At 40.8% G+C, this 14985-nt stretch overlaps 2 protein-coding genes across 2 annotated transcripts in view; one reads left to right on the plus strand and one right to left on the minus strand.

Moving 5' to 3' along the window:
• The window catches only part of fn1a (fibronectin 1a), a 31580-nt gene extending 30814 nt beyond the window's left edge, over window positions 1-766 (minus strand). Inside the window, exon 1 of the mRNA XM_056389171.1 lies at window positions 204-766. Coding sequence (XP_056245146.1) covers window positions 204-333 — 130 coding nt within the window. The 5' untranslated portion in view covers window positions 334-766. The remainder of the gene's footprint in view (window positions 1-203) is intronic.
• A 2500-nt stretch (window positions 767-3266) lies between these two features.
• Window positions 3267-14985, plus strand: part of LOC130177730 (carboxypeptidase O-like) — a 33227-nt gene continuing 21508 nt past the window's right edge. The window contains exon 1 of the mRNA XM_056389653.1: window positions 3267-3335. Within this exon, the coding sequence (XP_056245628.1) occupies window positions 3331-3335 (5 nt within the window). The 5' untranslated portion in view covers window positions 3267-3330. The remainder of the gene's footprint in view (window positions 3336-14985) is intronic.

Here is a 14985-nt window from a genome sequence, read left to right on the forward strand (position 1 = left end):
GGGTTTCCAAGCGTTTTAATTGCAAGGACTACAGGAGAAAGATGTGTCCTGTTTCCTGTTTCCATCTCAACAACAAAAAAAAAAGTCTAATTTTCTAATTTACTCTCTTCTTTCAGAAGTTCTCCAAGTGACCTTTGCCGGCCCCTGGGAACCATTTACTGCTGCACGAAATCGCTCTTGTGACTCATAATTTGAGGACTTACCCTGAGAGACTGAGGAGACGTGATGCTGCTGCGCCTGTCTCCGATTCCTGTGCGTCCCTTTGGGCATGCAGTTCACCGCGCTCCCGATACAGAGCGCAACCAGCACCCTGGCTATGGTGCTGCCCGACATACTGTTTAATGCGAGCCACTCGATCGCTGCAGAATGATGTTACAGGTGTCCCCTTGGCCACTTTTTTTTTTTTTTTTTTTTTTAATTGTCTCCAGGGACGGAGAGAATTCGGTTCCAGTGCAACTCTTGTTTGGTGCCGCGCTCCTGCCTCCCCCGGTCAGTCTGTCCGCTCCTCTCCGCTCTGCGGCCCCAGTGTGCAGGTTACCACTCTGGGGGGAGTGATTTATCTGGGCATGGCTTTCAGCCGGAGGTGGGAGGTCCCAACAAAGGGACCGAACACTCACGCGGCGTGGAGAAGTGAGGAAGACAAACTTTTACGACACGAACATGGTCACACAAATTTAAGGTCATTAACTCTTCTTCTTACGATGAGGTAAGACAGGGTATTGAAAAATAGCGTGGTTGTCTCCATGCGACCCGCAACACCGAGACAAACAAACTTGAAATAGGGAGGCAATGCCCCATTTGCAGATTTTTATTCCCCCACCCGGTTAAAATGTCCAGCCCGTCCGCTTATATGTTTTAGATTTAAGACCCTGGTGGCCACAGGGGAGCAGCCCTGCTCTCAACTGCTCTCTCATACACAAGATAATCCACCATCAGTAAACATCCCAGACCTCCTATGATTGTACTGTTGCCTTACGGACAGTTACACAACCATCTAACCAACTGGTGTATGTCTCAGGTGCGCTTGAAATTTGATTTTTAATGACTTTTGTACTTGGAAACAATTGCATTTATGCAGAATAGGTCATGTTGAGCCAGCTGTGCTTTGTGTTTTTAACATGTCCCTGACAGTTCACTGTCCTATCCTACTCCATTTCCCAGAAACTCTTACCTAACATCAATAATCTAGGGGTCTGTTTTACTGCTGAGTCCAAGTGACATCAGTTGCCTTAATCCTGGTTCATGTTCACTGAAGCAGAGCAGCTTTTGATGCTATGCAGTATATTGGCCTATCGGTGTTAACACAGTCCTGGTGGTGATATGCGGGAATTGGGTCACATGGCGTCAGTGTCTGGAAAGTGTCCAGTAGCCTAAAGTTTCAGTGTCTGGAGAGTGTTTATATGTCCAGGTGGTTTATTGAAATGATTCCTCTGTGATCCAAGTTCACTTCTATAATGTGCGAGTCAAGAGGTCAATTTTTTTTCTTGTCCAGTGGAAGTCTTCAACACCATAAAGAAAGATGAGCACTCTCTCTCTGAGTTTGCTTCTCTCAGTGACAACTTGTTCTGTGCTTCGTACTGTCATGCAGTGGGTAAAGCCGGCAGTATAGGCTACATTCAAGGTTTATACATTTTAGAAAAGTCCTTTACATACTTGCATTTGGCTTCGGTTGAGTTTTATTTATCAATTTATTCTTTTTCCTTTATAATTTCTGCTGTAAATATTGTAAATAGTGACCACTTCGTAAATGGAAACCTCCAGTAATGCTTCTGTTTTGCCAAATGACACATTTGTTTCTGCCCTCCATGAGTTGTGACTTCCTTCCATGTCTTTAGTCATCTCCTGGGGTTGAAACACTCATGCATGATGAGTCCTTGAATTTCTTTTCAATAACACCAAGAGCTTTGTGATTTTATCGAGTCTGTCTTTAAATCAATAGATGCGTCAGCAAAGTTTTAAAATAAATGTCCCCCACAATGATGACACAGTCAAAAGAAAACCTAAAACTAAATCTTTCATACAGTAACCGCTGGTAACAAGTAAAAAATTTAACACAACCTTTATTAGTCCTGCAAAGCAGTTAGACAGAGAACTGAAACTCATTTGACGTCACCTCAGTCTCCAGCTGATGATGACTTATCCTTTTGTAGAACAGCATTAAACATAAGAAAATACAATCAGAGGGCAAAGCAGAGATAGACGAACTGAAAACAGAAACGCTTTGGAGAAAGGAGGACTAGAGACGGGGGACATGGTTTGTCATTAACACTTGATGTGAGGCTCATGTTCTAAACCAGGTTACAAAATATCTCCCCTGAAGCGCCATGAGCTCACCATGCAGCCATAAATCAGATAAACTCAGTCAGTCAGCTAAATCAAGTCAATCAAACCGTGCTTAATTGTGATGTCAGGCTTCGCTGACTAAACCCATGTGGATTATCTTATGTGTGTCAGGAAATCTGTACCGTGTAGAAACATTTTGGAGGTGTTAAGAGAGATTTTATGTTGGCGTCATCTGGCTCTACCATGACATCGATCTGAACAGTTTATTTTATTGCGCATTTGCTCCACACAAGCAGACAATTATCTTTTTTTTTTGATACGTCATATAGCATGAGGATCCATCTGTTACATTCCATCCGATGCATGGGAAATGCGTTGATGGTGTTGGATGGCATGCAGACATACTGTAACACAGACTGCCTGGGATTTTTTATTTATTTATTTCCCCAAACAAAGACACAGACGTGAGATAAAACTCAAAGACTCAACAACTATATTCCTGTTATTCAGCTCAGGTTGTGTTATGTAAATGGTGATGATGCACAGTATGTGAAGCACTGCGTTTTACCTTTTGTGAGATTGATTGTGTTTTACAAACAGGATCCAGCTCAGGGCCACTTCTGAGCAGAGAAGCTCCACATGTGTTTCTAGTTACAGAGCTACAGTGTCAATGCGAGCTGCTTATCCATCTGTCTGCATACAAGAGATCGCTCTGTGATATTAGACCCACTTTGAGGTCTTTGTTTGTTTGTTTGTTTGTTTCTCTCTTTCCATTTACCCCCCCCCCAAAAAAAAAAATTCAGAACACAGTCATCTTTATATGGACATGTTTGTTGAATGACGATGTCACACAGAGGTGAAGAGGTGAAAAGGGCATCAGATATACTACTGACAGTCATGTTACACCTTGAATGCATTCCTCATCGTCCATGGAGGCGCTGACATTTTTATGTTCTTGTGTCGAACTAGAACTTGGAGCTCACCACAACGATCAACCTCGGGCACAGGAGAAGAAAACTGCACGCATCGCTGCATCATGCTGTAATAATGAGGTAATCATACTCCTATCTGTGTGGTGTAGTGAGACACTTATGTTACATTAAGACTGAAGCTAACGGGAAGCGCTAACCACCTGAGTCAATACTTCCACTGGGTGGTGGCTTCTATTTCGTGCTCTTTGACTCTTTCATCTTTTAATCCTCCGTGATGCGAAGTTTGTCCAAAAACATGGTATAGGTTAATCCTTTATGTACACCAGCTCTTCATCTTTTATACCCTTACCCCAAACTGAAATCACTTCCCTGTGGTTACCGTCGCTAAACCACTTCTGCTACTGCACTGATGCGATGAGTGATGATGAAGCTGGAAATCCCAGTTTAAAGCTATTATCTGGTTGTTGTGCAAGCTAACTGCCTGCTGTGGCCTGACGTGTAAATATACAAACATTCTTATGGTTAAAGTTACTGGTTTTAAGTGGTAATTGGCCATTAAAAGCGAATCACGCAGGGGGATCACACTGGGAATTGTGGCAATTATTTCCAGTATGCATGCTTGGGTATCAGATAGCGACAATAATACCCTGAGCCAGAGGACAAGATGGTCCTGTTGGAAGTGTAGGTTGTATGAAATAAAATAAGAATTAGTATGTTTGCCTCTAAATCTCTCAATTTAGCAGAGGGACTGCAGATACAGGCCCGGATTATTAATGGAAATACAACTTGCAGTCTTGTTTTTGATGTTTGGAAAGATAGAAGAGGAACAAAAGTGAGAGGACAGAAAAGGTGCATGAAATAAAGCAGTGAAAGAGAGAAAAGAAAGTTGTAAAGCTGAAAGTTGAAATAAAAAGTAAAAGCGACACGTGAAAATCTCTGGAGAAGGTTTCAGTCTGATGTCAAGGCTGGACAGGAGGGGATGAGTAAGGACAAAGTAGGTGAAAAGTGAGGGGAGATGATGAGAGTGAATGGAGAGTTGGGGAAATTTGGAAATTTGAGGTTTTATGCTGATGTGTGGAAATCATATTGTAACTTTTTGATTGCATTACACAACACATTCAGAATCAGCATCATGAGAAAGAGGACAAGGGTGAGGAGAGAGCTCACAGCTGCGGAGTCTCTGTTCAGCTGCTGCACTTTTTCACTCCAAATCTTTTCAGAGTGTCGCTTTCTATTTTATTTTTTCTTCTTCGCTTCTTTTGGTTTTGCTTCAGGAGGTTCTTATTTCTTCTTTCTGTGGTTTAACATCATGAGGTGTGTTGTCTCTGCACTGAATAACTGGCCATTCTTCACTTATCACTGTTAACATCCCAGAGGTGTCTCCCCTTAACGTGCTCTTTCTTTTATACAATATTCTCCATTTTTAAAATGTCGAGCGATGCTCTATCTGCCCCCCTCACACATCTTTAATGCTCTGGTATGTCCGTGTTGTTTAACAAACTCGATTCTGTACTTTTCTTTATCTTTGTGTCCATTCCTTCAAAGTGACGATATTTATACTGATTATCTGAGCACTGAACCTTGTTTTCCAGAATTTTATGGTCTGTCTGTCGCAGTCCACGGATCAGGTCTTTGCGAGTTCATTGGTCACGGTCATATATCCTGTTAAATATAGAGATGCATTTAGATGATTGGATGATGGAAAACTGAAGCCAGGCATAAACACTGTCTGGGCATGTTAATTAGCTGTCGTTTGTGGACGTGTATATCAAAAGTTATGCGAATATCATTATCTAAATGACAATTTTTACAGCAAAAATATATTCACAATTAACCCTCTGCAGTTTGCCAGTTGTTCAGTCAATGAAACATCACCGCTCATCAACTTCTGCTTTAGTTTCCCCACTGAGATAGACCGCACTCTCCACAGTTTAACAGCAACTTCAACTTATTAGTCTTTACGAGTTGATCAAGAGACACAGGCTACGTCTGCACTAATATGTTTTTCATTTTGAAACGGCATTTGTAGCATTAAAATGCAGAATTTATCCGCGCAGCAGCTGCTAGCGACCACAAAAACAAAGTCAGGAACACTTGTATTTTTTTATCCATGTTGCATTCACCACTGATAGTCGTGACTGATAAGACCCAATGAGGGAACGAATGTTGGAGGATACATTATCGTTTCCTAAGGCTTCTGTTTTTGCCCGTCCAGACTCCAACGCTACCCTGGAGTTTTCAAACTAAAACGGGCCCTGCAGCCTTTCCAAAAGTCGTCGTAAAAGAGATCCATTTTAAAACTACGATGTATCACCGAATATGAAAAGATTAGGATGTAGCCTCAGAGTTCACCAACATTTTTGTCCCTGTGAGGCAAGGGGTGGGAACTCCTGTTTGGAAGAGGGGGGAAAAAAAGGGGGAAAAAGGAAGAGGGAGGTGCCGGTTAAACATTGAGTTCTACATCTTTGTAGGGTGGTGGAAGTCCTAGAAACAGAGCACAGCTTCTGTGTTCTGTGTCACCCACCTAATCTTCCCCAAACTTTTTATGTGTGTAGTCATTCATTCACTTTTTCTCTCATGATATTCGTGTCCCTGAGTCTCCATTTACTTGACTTTCTACAATAAGTGCTCTTAATATCCAAGAAGGATTTCTTACGTGCGTTTTATTAAAAAAGTTTGAATTACACTAAATGAAACAAAAACATCTCTAATTTCCCTCCCCCTCTTTCCTTCCCTCTCCTCATCCTCCTTCTCCAGCCTCTCTTTCCTCAAGGGAGATGAGGTCACAATCTGAGGAAAGATGAAGTGATTAGGAGTTCAGATTCCACACTTTTCATGGGTGGATTAGCTCTGGGTATCTTCAAAAACATCTCAGTATTTATAACTGTTGGGACCTGGTTTAAAATGTAGCATAAATCACTGCGGAACAGAGCAGGGAAACGATTATCTTGTAATCCTTTATCCCTTTGGTAACCACTGAAGCAGCTACTGTCGACATTTGTCTCTCGCTATCACAGATGTTCGGTTCACAGAGGCCTTTTAACATTTAAAGTTGCTCACTAGTGGTCCACCCCCATGTGTGAGAACAGGCAGTGTATGTGTGGATTTATGCATTTATCTATGCATATTTTATTTGAGCTCATATGTAGTGGATATAATATGTTTGTGGGGTACAAGTGAGGCAATTCCTGTGGGTATTTGATGCCGCTGTCTCCATTCAAACAAATGAAAAAGATGATAACACACCACCCCCTGGAGATTCTGAAGTCTGCCCCCTCTGTCTGACTTTAGTCATAGTAGCCATTTGCTGTGGGAACGTGCAGGAAGGTTGTTAGGGAGTGTGAGAGCAACATGGCCCCTAACCACCTCCACAACCATGAGCTACAGAACACCACAGATATGAGTGATTCAGATATCTGTTGAATTACTATGGATAGACGAGAAACTTCCAAGTGTGTCATGTACACCTCATGCACCACTTCCACTGTTATTGCCATGGGAATGAGCACATGTTTTGTGCTTTCTTTTCTCCGGAAATTGTGACATTCAGCATTTGGCTGTTTGTCAAGGTAACATATGAGCTTCCCGAGTCTCATCTGCTGTGGCAAGTTGGTTAATTATGCTGAAAATCACACGCCAAACGCTTCTTCTTCTCCAAACATGTTCGTTTGAGGAATTCAGTAATTGAAGGATCGGCCAGTTGTACAACGGTCACTTTTTTTGTATCTGCAAACAAGTGCACCACGAATGCCTTCTGAGACTGTGTGCTGTTACCCTCATTCGTTCCAACCTCGAGTTTGGTCATTCAGAAACTTAATACACATGAGACAAGGGAGGCAATCTTGACCTCAACTTTGTTTTACTTTTGTTTTGTCAAATTAATATTTCTGCATTGTTTATCAAAACCCCTGCTTTATGCGATATATGCCTTCATTACTGCATCAGCCCATACACTATCTCCTTTTATCTGCAGGTTGAAGATGCTCATTATTCTTTAAAATGAGTGGACACTGGGTCAATTGTACATTCTTACATTCATTGCTTTTCAGATTTTTTTTGTGTTTGTATGTCACAAATTCTGATTAGATTAAATTAAGAAAATATCCCTGATTCCCTGTAGCAAAGTCAGTATGTACTTTCATGTCACAGCCTGTGACTGAAATATGATTTTTCTACAGAAAACTAAAAACAGTTTTACTGCTGTTGAAACTAGTTCCCCACATGTAGAAATATTTCATGACCAGTGACTGTGAAACACCAAAACCATAAGACGATACATCTGTGTCTGTTAACTTCAAAGAACAATACACAGATGTAAGCTGCACTTAATTGAAAAGCTCATCCATAGACTAAGCAGCTGTGCTCTGAAAGCAAACAGCCAGTTAGAGCAAACTGTGAGTGTTTGGTTGTTCAGTGAATATACTGTGGACTAAACAAACTGAGCAGGAGAAGTGGGTTAAATTTGCTTATCCAGGGTTGAACGCATCCTGTTTTATTCTGTCTCCTTTTGTTCTTGTCTCTGCTGCAGCTTTTCCGTCTTTCTATGTCTTTCTCAACACCCCACTTTCCTCATTTGTTCCCGATCCCCGCCTCTTGCTTCATCCCATCTCTCCATCTAACCCCCACCCCCCACCCCACCTCCCCTCTGTAAACAAACACACAGATGATGTCACCACTGCAACATTTGGTTTATCTCCTGGTGACAGAACATAATGCACTGTGCTGTCGACCCCCACAGGGAGCCCAAGCTGGAGGGGAGGAAGTTAGAGACAGGGGGTATGGGTTTGTGTGTATGTGTTTGTGTGTTTGTGTGTGTATTTGTGTGTTATAGCAGCCAGTATATCTCACAGACAGATGTGAATTGTGCTGCAGCGCCATATTCTTCACCTTACTTTCCCAGCAGCCCTTTATGGGTCTTTGAACACACCCACTAACAGTAATCAAATAGTGGATTTACAGCTGCTTTAAATCTACAATTTACAGTTTTTGAACTTCTCCTCTCGTGACATAGTATGGTACAACTATGACAAACTTTGATATATATACAGTATATAAAATGATTGTTTTTTTTCATTTGGAGATTTCTGTTTTTAAAATATTTCAATATAATTCATACCTTGTGCATATTGCAATGTTGGTGTGGTGATTTCCACTGTGTTTGACATTTATTGGCTTTGCATAACTTATTGTTAATTAAGAACGGTGAAGAATATTCCTTTCTGAAATTCATCAATAACAGATTATCATATTGATCATGACAAAGCATCATGTAAATAAGAGCGCTTATTGCTTGGCAGCATATAGCAAGCACATAGAACTGTAGGTGAAGCACAACTAAAAGGAAATCTAAGTATGAATCATTTTCCATGTAGGTCTTTCTGTTTGACTGACTAATGATCATATATTGCATAAGGGGAATGTAAATGTCAGTTGCTGATTCAGGGTGTTGCCAGTGTTTACAGAGAAACATTAGTAGATTACAACACTTTGATGACATTTTCTCTTGGGAAACAATGCCATTAGAGTGGCATCATATGTTTGCAGAAATTTCAAGCAGTTATTTTTAAGTCACTCACTTGCTGTGGTCTAGGAAAAGACGCATACTTCTGTGCATACCATTTCTTAAATAAACTGTGAATTGGGGTCCAGTTTTAATCTTAGTGATGCACAGTTTTTAGTTCAGACCCAGACTCTGGAAAAACACTTTCTGAATTCATGTGCACAGGCTGAAAAGGAGTTAAAGCCCCTCTCTGATGGGTCATCACTATATATGGCAGAAGTACTTGTTTTCATAAGTCTGGATCCCTGTCTGAAATTTGGGAACTGGTCTGGGAACACAAATCAATCTTTGGTTTATTTTTTGTTGTGTTGGTTCCCAGACAAGGTGTCCTTTTCCACAACAAGTGTCTAGTAGATGTCAGTAATATGTTTCTCTTGCCTTTGGTTGTTGTGGTTTGTGAACTTCTTGGTCAATTGAAAAATGATGCCATGTATTGGTGGTTGAATGGACAAAGTCTTCAGACAACTTAAAAAATGCATGAGCCCAGACAATGACCGGGCTGTCCCTTGTCTGACCTGGAAATGTTTAACATCCTCATTTGCATATGTGTATGTGCAAGTTTCTAAACAAGACTTTTGCAATAAATAAGAAAATAAGAAAATGCGAGAAAATAATGACATTTTCCCGAGTTGAAATAACTTATTCATTTCAATATTTCTTACATGTTGTTATGCTTCCTGACCTTCATAATAAGATACACAGTATATTGTAAACATGTAAGTAAATAAAATTCAGGGATTTCACAGATGCCACTATTTACAGTTTTTTTTTTATCATTATCAAATGAAGATGTAAATCCCATTTTAGTTACTGAGGGGATATTCAGATTTGGGTTTCCATGGTTACCCCATAACACCAGTGAGGAATTCCAGGGTCAAGATTTGATTGCAGAATAGAAAGCTCAGAGAGGAGAGGGGGGAGAGGGGGTGTGTGAAGCAGACTGAGTGGGTGAATGGGAAGAGAAAAAGCGTAAGAATGAGAGAGAGGCCAAAAGAAGGAGAATGAAAGAAATCAAACGCCATGGGCATCATGTTTGTTTGAGTCATTATAATATTCTAGAAAAACAGTTACTAAGCACAGAGGGCATGGAAAGTTGGGAGAGCTGGGAAATGATGACTTTCCTCAAACGTCTGACTCATAGACAGTCGAGTTCTAATTAGAGGTATATAACTACAGATGGAGATTTTTGGGAGCAGCTGCGTGTGTGTGTGTGTGCATGTGTGCGTGTGCGTGTGTGTGTGTGTGTGTGTGTGTGTGTGTGTGTGTGTGTGTGTGTGTGTGTGTGTGTGTGTGTGTGTGTGTGTGTGTGTGCGTGTCCTGGATGGCACAGAGAGGGAACCTATTTGCATGTATGCTTTTACTCTCTGGGGCAGAGTTAATCATTACTGCAGTACCCTGTGACGTGGGACCAAACGTTGCGGAATATCTTCCTTTTCTCGCATCACATGTTTTCCATCCTCTAGCCGCAAAGGAAAAGAGAGCTTAAACAGTTGGTAGATGAGACAATAGAACTGGTGAGGATCTGCAGTAGACTAAAACAGATATTGGTGGCGTTTCTTTTGGCTAAATATTATTTCCACTCCTCGTGTTTTGCGTGAGTGTGTGTTGTGTGAGGATAGTAGTTGGAGGGAATGAATGAGGCAGGACTGAGCAGAGATCTGACCCTGCACAGATTTTGTTTAGGGTGAGGAGAGTGAACACATATTGTTTGACACTTTTAATTAGATAGAGACATGCTAGTTTGACAGCTCAGTGTATAATATAACACAAAAATATTCCCTGTAAATATATCTATATCTATATTACAAGTCGTATCAAACTGGAAGGAGTCTCTACAAAAGAAATGTTGTGTTGTGAGGATTATTTTTCAAAAATGAAATGTCATTAATCTCCATTATATTTGGGTGGAGTCAGAAATCTCAAAGACAGATATCTTTAAACTGCCTGCATGGATACCACTAGAGGTAAGTGAGAAAATACAGGGTATATTTGTGCAATATGAGTAAACTGATCCTTTCATCATGTTGAAGTTTACTTACCAGTATCCCATAGTCTGGTATTATGGTATTGGTTCTGTACTTTATGTCATACATGAGGTTTGTCTGTTGAAGGAGTTTAAAATGAAATTGCAGCTTTGTTTTCTTTCGACTGCTTTCTGACTTTCAGTGTTACATCATAACCTGCATGAGTCAGTTTGGTCTGAGTGAAAACCAGTGAATGGAAACAGACTGGGAATTGCATACACATGGACACGCACGCACGCACGCACGCACGCACGCACGCACGCACGCACGCACGCACGCACGCACGCACACACACACGCACACACACACACACACACACACACACACACACACACACACACACACACACACACACACACACACACACGCACGCATACTTCCAGAAGGCTCTGTAGCACCAGACACTCCAGTAGTATTGGAAATACATCAACTGGGCTGTTATGAGAGGGGCACCAGCGAATGAGGGAGGGGTGGGGAGAGGTAGTGTGTGTTCATGCTGAAGTAGTGTTTGGGGTCTCTGTGAATCTTCTTTATGATGAATGTGATCAAATGTGTGCATGTCTACCTGTTCATATGCACACACTGTTAACTATTTAGTCCCATATTGTACACTTTTTTGTCATTTGAAGTGTTGATACATAAAAGGATATATTTGTGGTTTTAAGAAAACAAAAACCATCTCAATGTAGTTTTGCATCTCCTCCCTCAGGCTTCTCTCTGGAGCTCTAGTAGTAGTAGTAGTAGTAGTAGTAGTAACAACTGGCTGTTTTCTGAGTAATCTAATAAGAAATACAGCTGATTCCAGGTGAACACTCAGAGAAACCAAATCCTGCAAGTTTGAATAGTGGGTTTGGGTGGCAGTGACCAGTTCAGACATCACAAAGTTACAGATGTCCTGATGGCTCGTTTTAAGGCTCAGTTAATGAAGATGGGCTGTTTGGCTTTCTCTGTGGACTGAGCGCTTTGATACTTTCACAGTATTAATATAGAACATAGACCTGGTTTGTAATCAAAAAAAGACACAGAAATCTCACTTTATACAATTTGGGACCTTTAATAGGTATCTGGATATGCCATAAACACTAAAGAAATCTTTGTTTGGTGAAAAAGAGAAGGGGAGAAAATGAGTACAACAATGAGAAAAACAGTGATGGAAGGATGGAAATGTAGAGTTAATCAAGTAGTAATTGGAAAAAGCGCCTTTTTGAGCGTATAAATATAATAACAGGCCTCATCCTCTTTGTGTTTGAACAGAGTTTAACAGTTTAAATTCCTGTTGGCTTAGATCTTTGTTGAGGAGGGAGGATTTACATCTACACCACCATGAAAGTAGTGTGTGTGTGTGTGTGTGTGTGTGTGTGTGTGTGTGTGTGTGTGTGTGTGTGTGTGTGTGTGTGTGTGTGTGTGCATGTGTGTGCAGTAAATAGAACAGATCAAGAGAAGGTTTTGGTCCCTTTCATGTCTTTCGCCAGGCCACATTATTAGAGGAGCCTCTGTTCCTTTGCTACCTGTCCACTGAACCAGGGCAGATAAATCAGGTCATTTCTTTTGATGTTGTGCAGCGACCTGCCCCTGAATATCTCCTCCACTATCAGAACAGAGGAGGGACTGTTTCGCTTAGGCCAGGCGGCCCACTCTCCTGAAGCTCTCTTTATTAATCCTTCTGGTAATATACGGTGCAGAGAGACAGGAAAATGAGAAGGGACAAATGCCACATCATAGACGCCTCAGTTGCGATCATCAAGTGCAGCTACAAATAGTGATTTTGAGCCACTGCAGCGGCTCAGCTTGGACAGCGCGAGTGAAAAGGATAAGAAACTGAAAACAAAAGGAAGATATTTACATCCAAAACTACTTGTGTGTCTGACTATCTTTTTTTTAAATTTCATTTTAATTTATTATTTGTGTTGCCTGAAAGGTCAGCATTGTCAAGAAGGCTTGCTGATGATCAGTGGTGAAAATTTCTATGACTTTCGTGACTCACAAGCGAACACACTCGATCGTAGCGATTCCACTGAAATGAACTAAATCGTGCTACCGCCATCTGCTTCTAACAGTTTTAATCAGCTGTAACATCTTTCCACATTGAGTGTGAATTAAAATGGAGGCATGTGCTTCCCCAGAGTTTATCTACAGTATGTTGTAACCATGCAGTTACGTCAAGTGAGTTCAAACATAAAGCTGATTTGAAGTGAAAAAAATATGTTTGCTATTGTTTTCCAGACATTGTGTACTTCCCAAAGTTCCCTCTTAAGCAACCTAAACTGATTCATTTTCCTGTACCACCCATCTTTTGTCATTGTCATTGTGGCTTGGCTTGGTTTGGCTTATGCAGCATTTCTTGCACATTTTGAAATACATATGTGAGGCATGAATTACCAAATGCAGTGCAATGAAAAACTACCACAGCCTTCTGTATCACATCTGTGATGGCTTCGCGAGGACATATGAGATCAACAAAGAAAATGTACAAAAGAATTTCACACATTCAATTGATATCCACTTGCAGATCGTGGTATGTTTTTCGTTTTGCAGCATCTTCTGATGTCGCCATGTTGCTTTACTGCACGCTCTGAAACTGAAGGAATTAATGACCTTTTTTATAAGCTTCTACACTATGTGGGATTAACCCAACTAATACCTAGATAGCTTCTTTTTATCTGAGTCAGTGTTCAGGCAAACAACCAAAAAAAGAATGGAATCAACAAAAAGAAAAAAAAAAAGGGCTGACATTGTTAAGTTATGTGTCTAGGGAAAACAATGATTCACCACTTTGTATCACAATCTGAAGACTCTGGAACAATTTCCCCACCATAGATGGACATACAGACTGCTGCTCTGGATGTTTGTGTGTGTGTGTGTGTGTGTGTGTGTATGTGTATGTATGTGTGTGTATGTGGGCATGTGTGCGTTCCTTAGGCATTGCCACATTATCGCTTTGTTTTCTGAAACAACATACATCTGCTGTAAAAAGCCCTTCATTCAAAACAAGCTTCTGGCTTTTGCCCACCAGCTTTGGTTTATTTAAATTATTTCACAATGAAGAAGAAAAACCCACACATACTGTGAAGCTTCACATTGGTCACTGGTTTAGTCCAAAACTTCATAGCTATCTTTTTTGTCACAAGTAACCCTTCAATACTATGGGATTAACAAAACATTATTTCTCCCAGTGTGCAATTGTATGGGCCTGAAATAGATTATAATAACACAACGGTGGCTGCACAAACAGTTCCAGTGACCTGCTCCATTTCTTTTCCTTCAGTGTTTAGAGACTGAAAAATGCTTCCAAAACTCTGAAGCACATCACCCACATTGCCCTGCATAACCTGACATTACATTGCTTGACACCTGACATTGTATATCGCTAATTATACTTAAACACATCATCCTAACTGCAGCTTTCATCCAGCTGTTTGCCAACATGTACTTACATTCACAGAAACAATATATTAAATCTCACAGGCAGCAGGAAAGTAATAAACAGCAGTAGTTGATGTGTGGCAGAGTGAAAGTGGACAACACTCTTTGCAGATGGGCGCACATACTGCTCTCTCTTCTTAGCTTTTGGCTCCAGAGAGGTGCGGGAACCGCGAGAGGCAAAACACAAGGGTGAGACTTTGACTACACGGTGCCATGCTGAAGACGAGAGCAAGTACAGGAGACACAGTTACTGAGACCAGACGAACACATGCTGAAACAGCTATTAATTATATAATGCTCAGTGGCATTTTCAGGAAAGAATTTCCTTTCTCTCACATATCCCACTTCCATCCTTTCCAGGCCAGATTCCCAGGCTTGCTCACATGGTTTCTCACATTAACTTTTTTCATGACTTTTTCCTCTTTAGCTCATGCACTTTTTAAGTAAACATCCCCTTCATGTGATCCACCGTCTACACCATGAGTTATTCTTGTTGACACAAACACACATTTAAATTTTATTATTTTCATTTTATCCAAGCTTTTGTATTTACATTGATTTTTAAACTCATCATTTTTTGACATCATTGACACTGAGGGGTATAGCTGAACGCACTTCTTTAGGGAAACTGTCAAACCTGTGCTCACTAGGTCAAGACAAGCCGCCAGTGTTACTCTTCCTAACCTACAATTAAAAACCTGGTTGTCCTTGATGGGATTAGCTTTACAGTATTACATACAGTAGTACATAGTGTATACTTTGT

Source organism: Seriola aureovittata, chromosome 11, assembly GCF_021018895.1.
Source record: "Seriola aureovittata isolate HTS-2021-v1 ecotype China chromosome 11, ASM2101889v1, whole genome shotgun sequence".
Taxonomy (NCBI): domain Eukaryota; kingdom Metazoa; phylum Chordata; class Actinopteri; order Carangiformes; family Carangidae; genus Seriola; species Seriola aureovittata.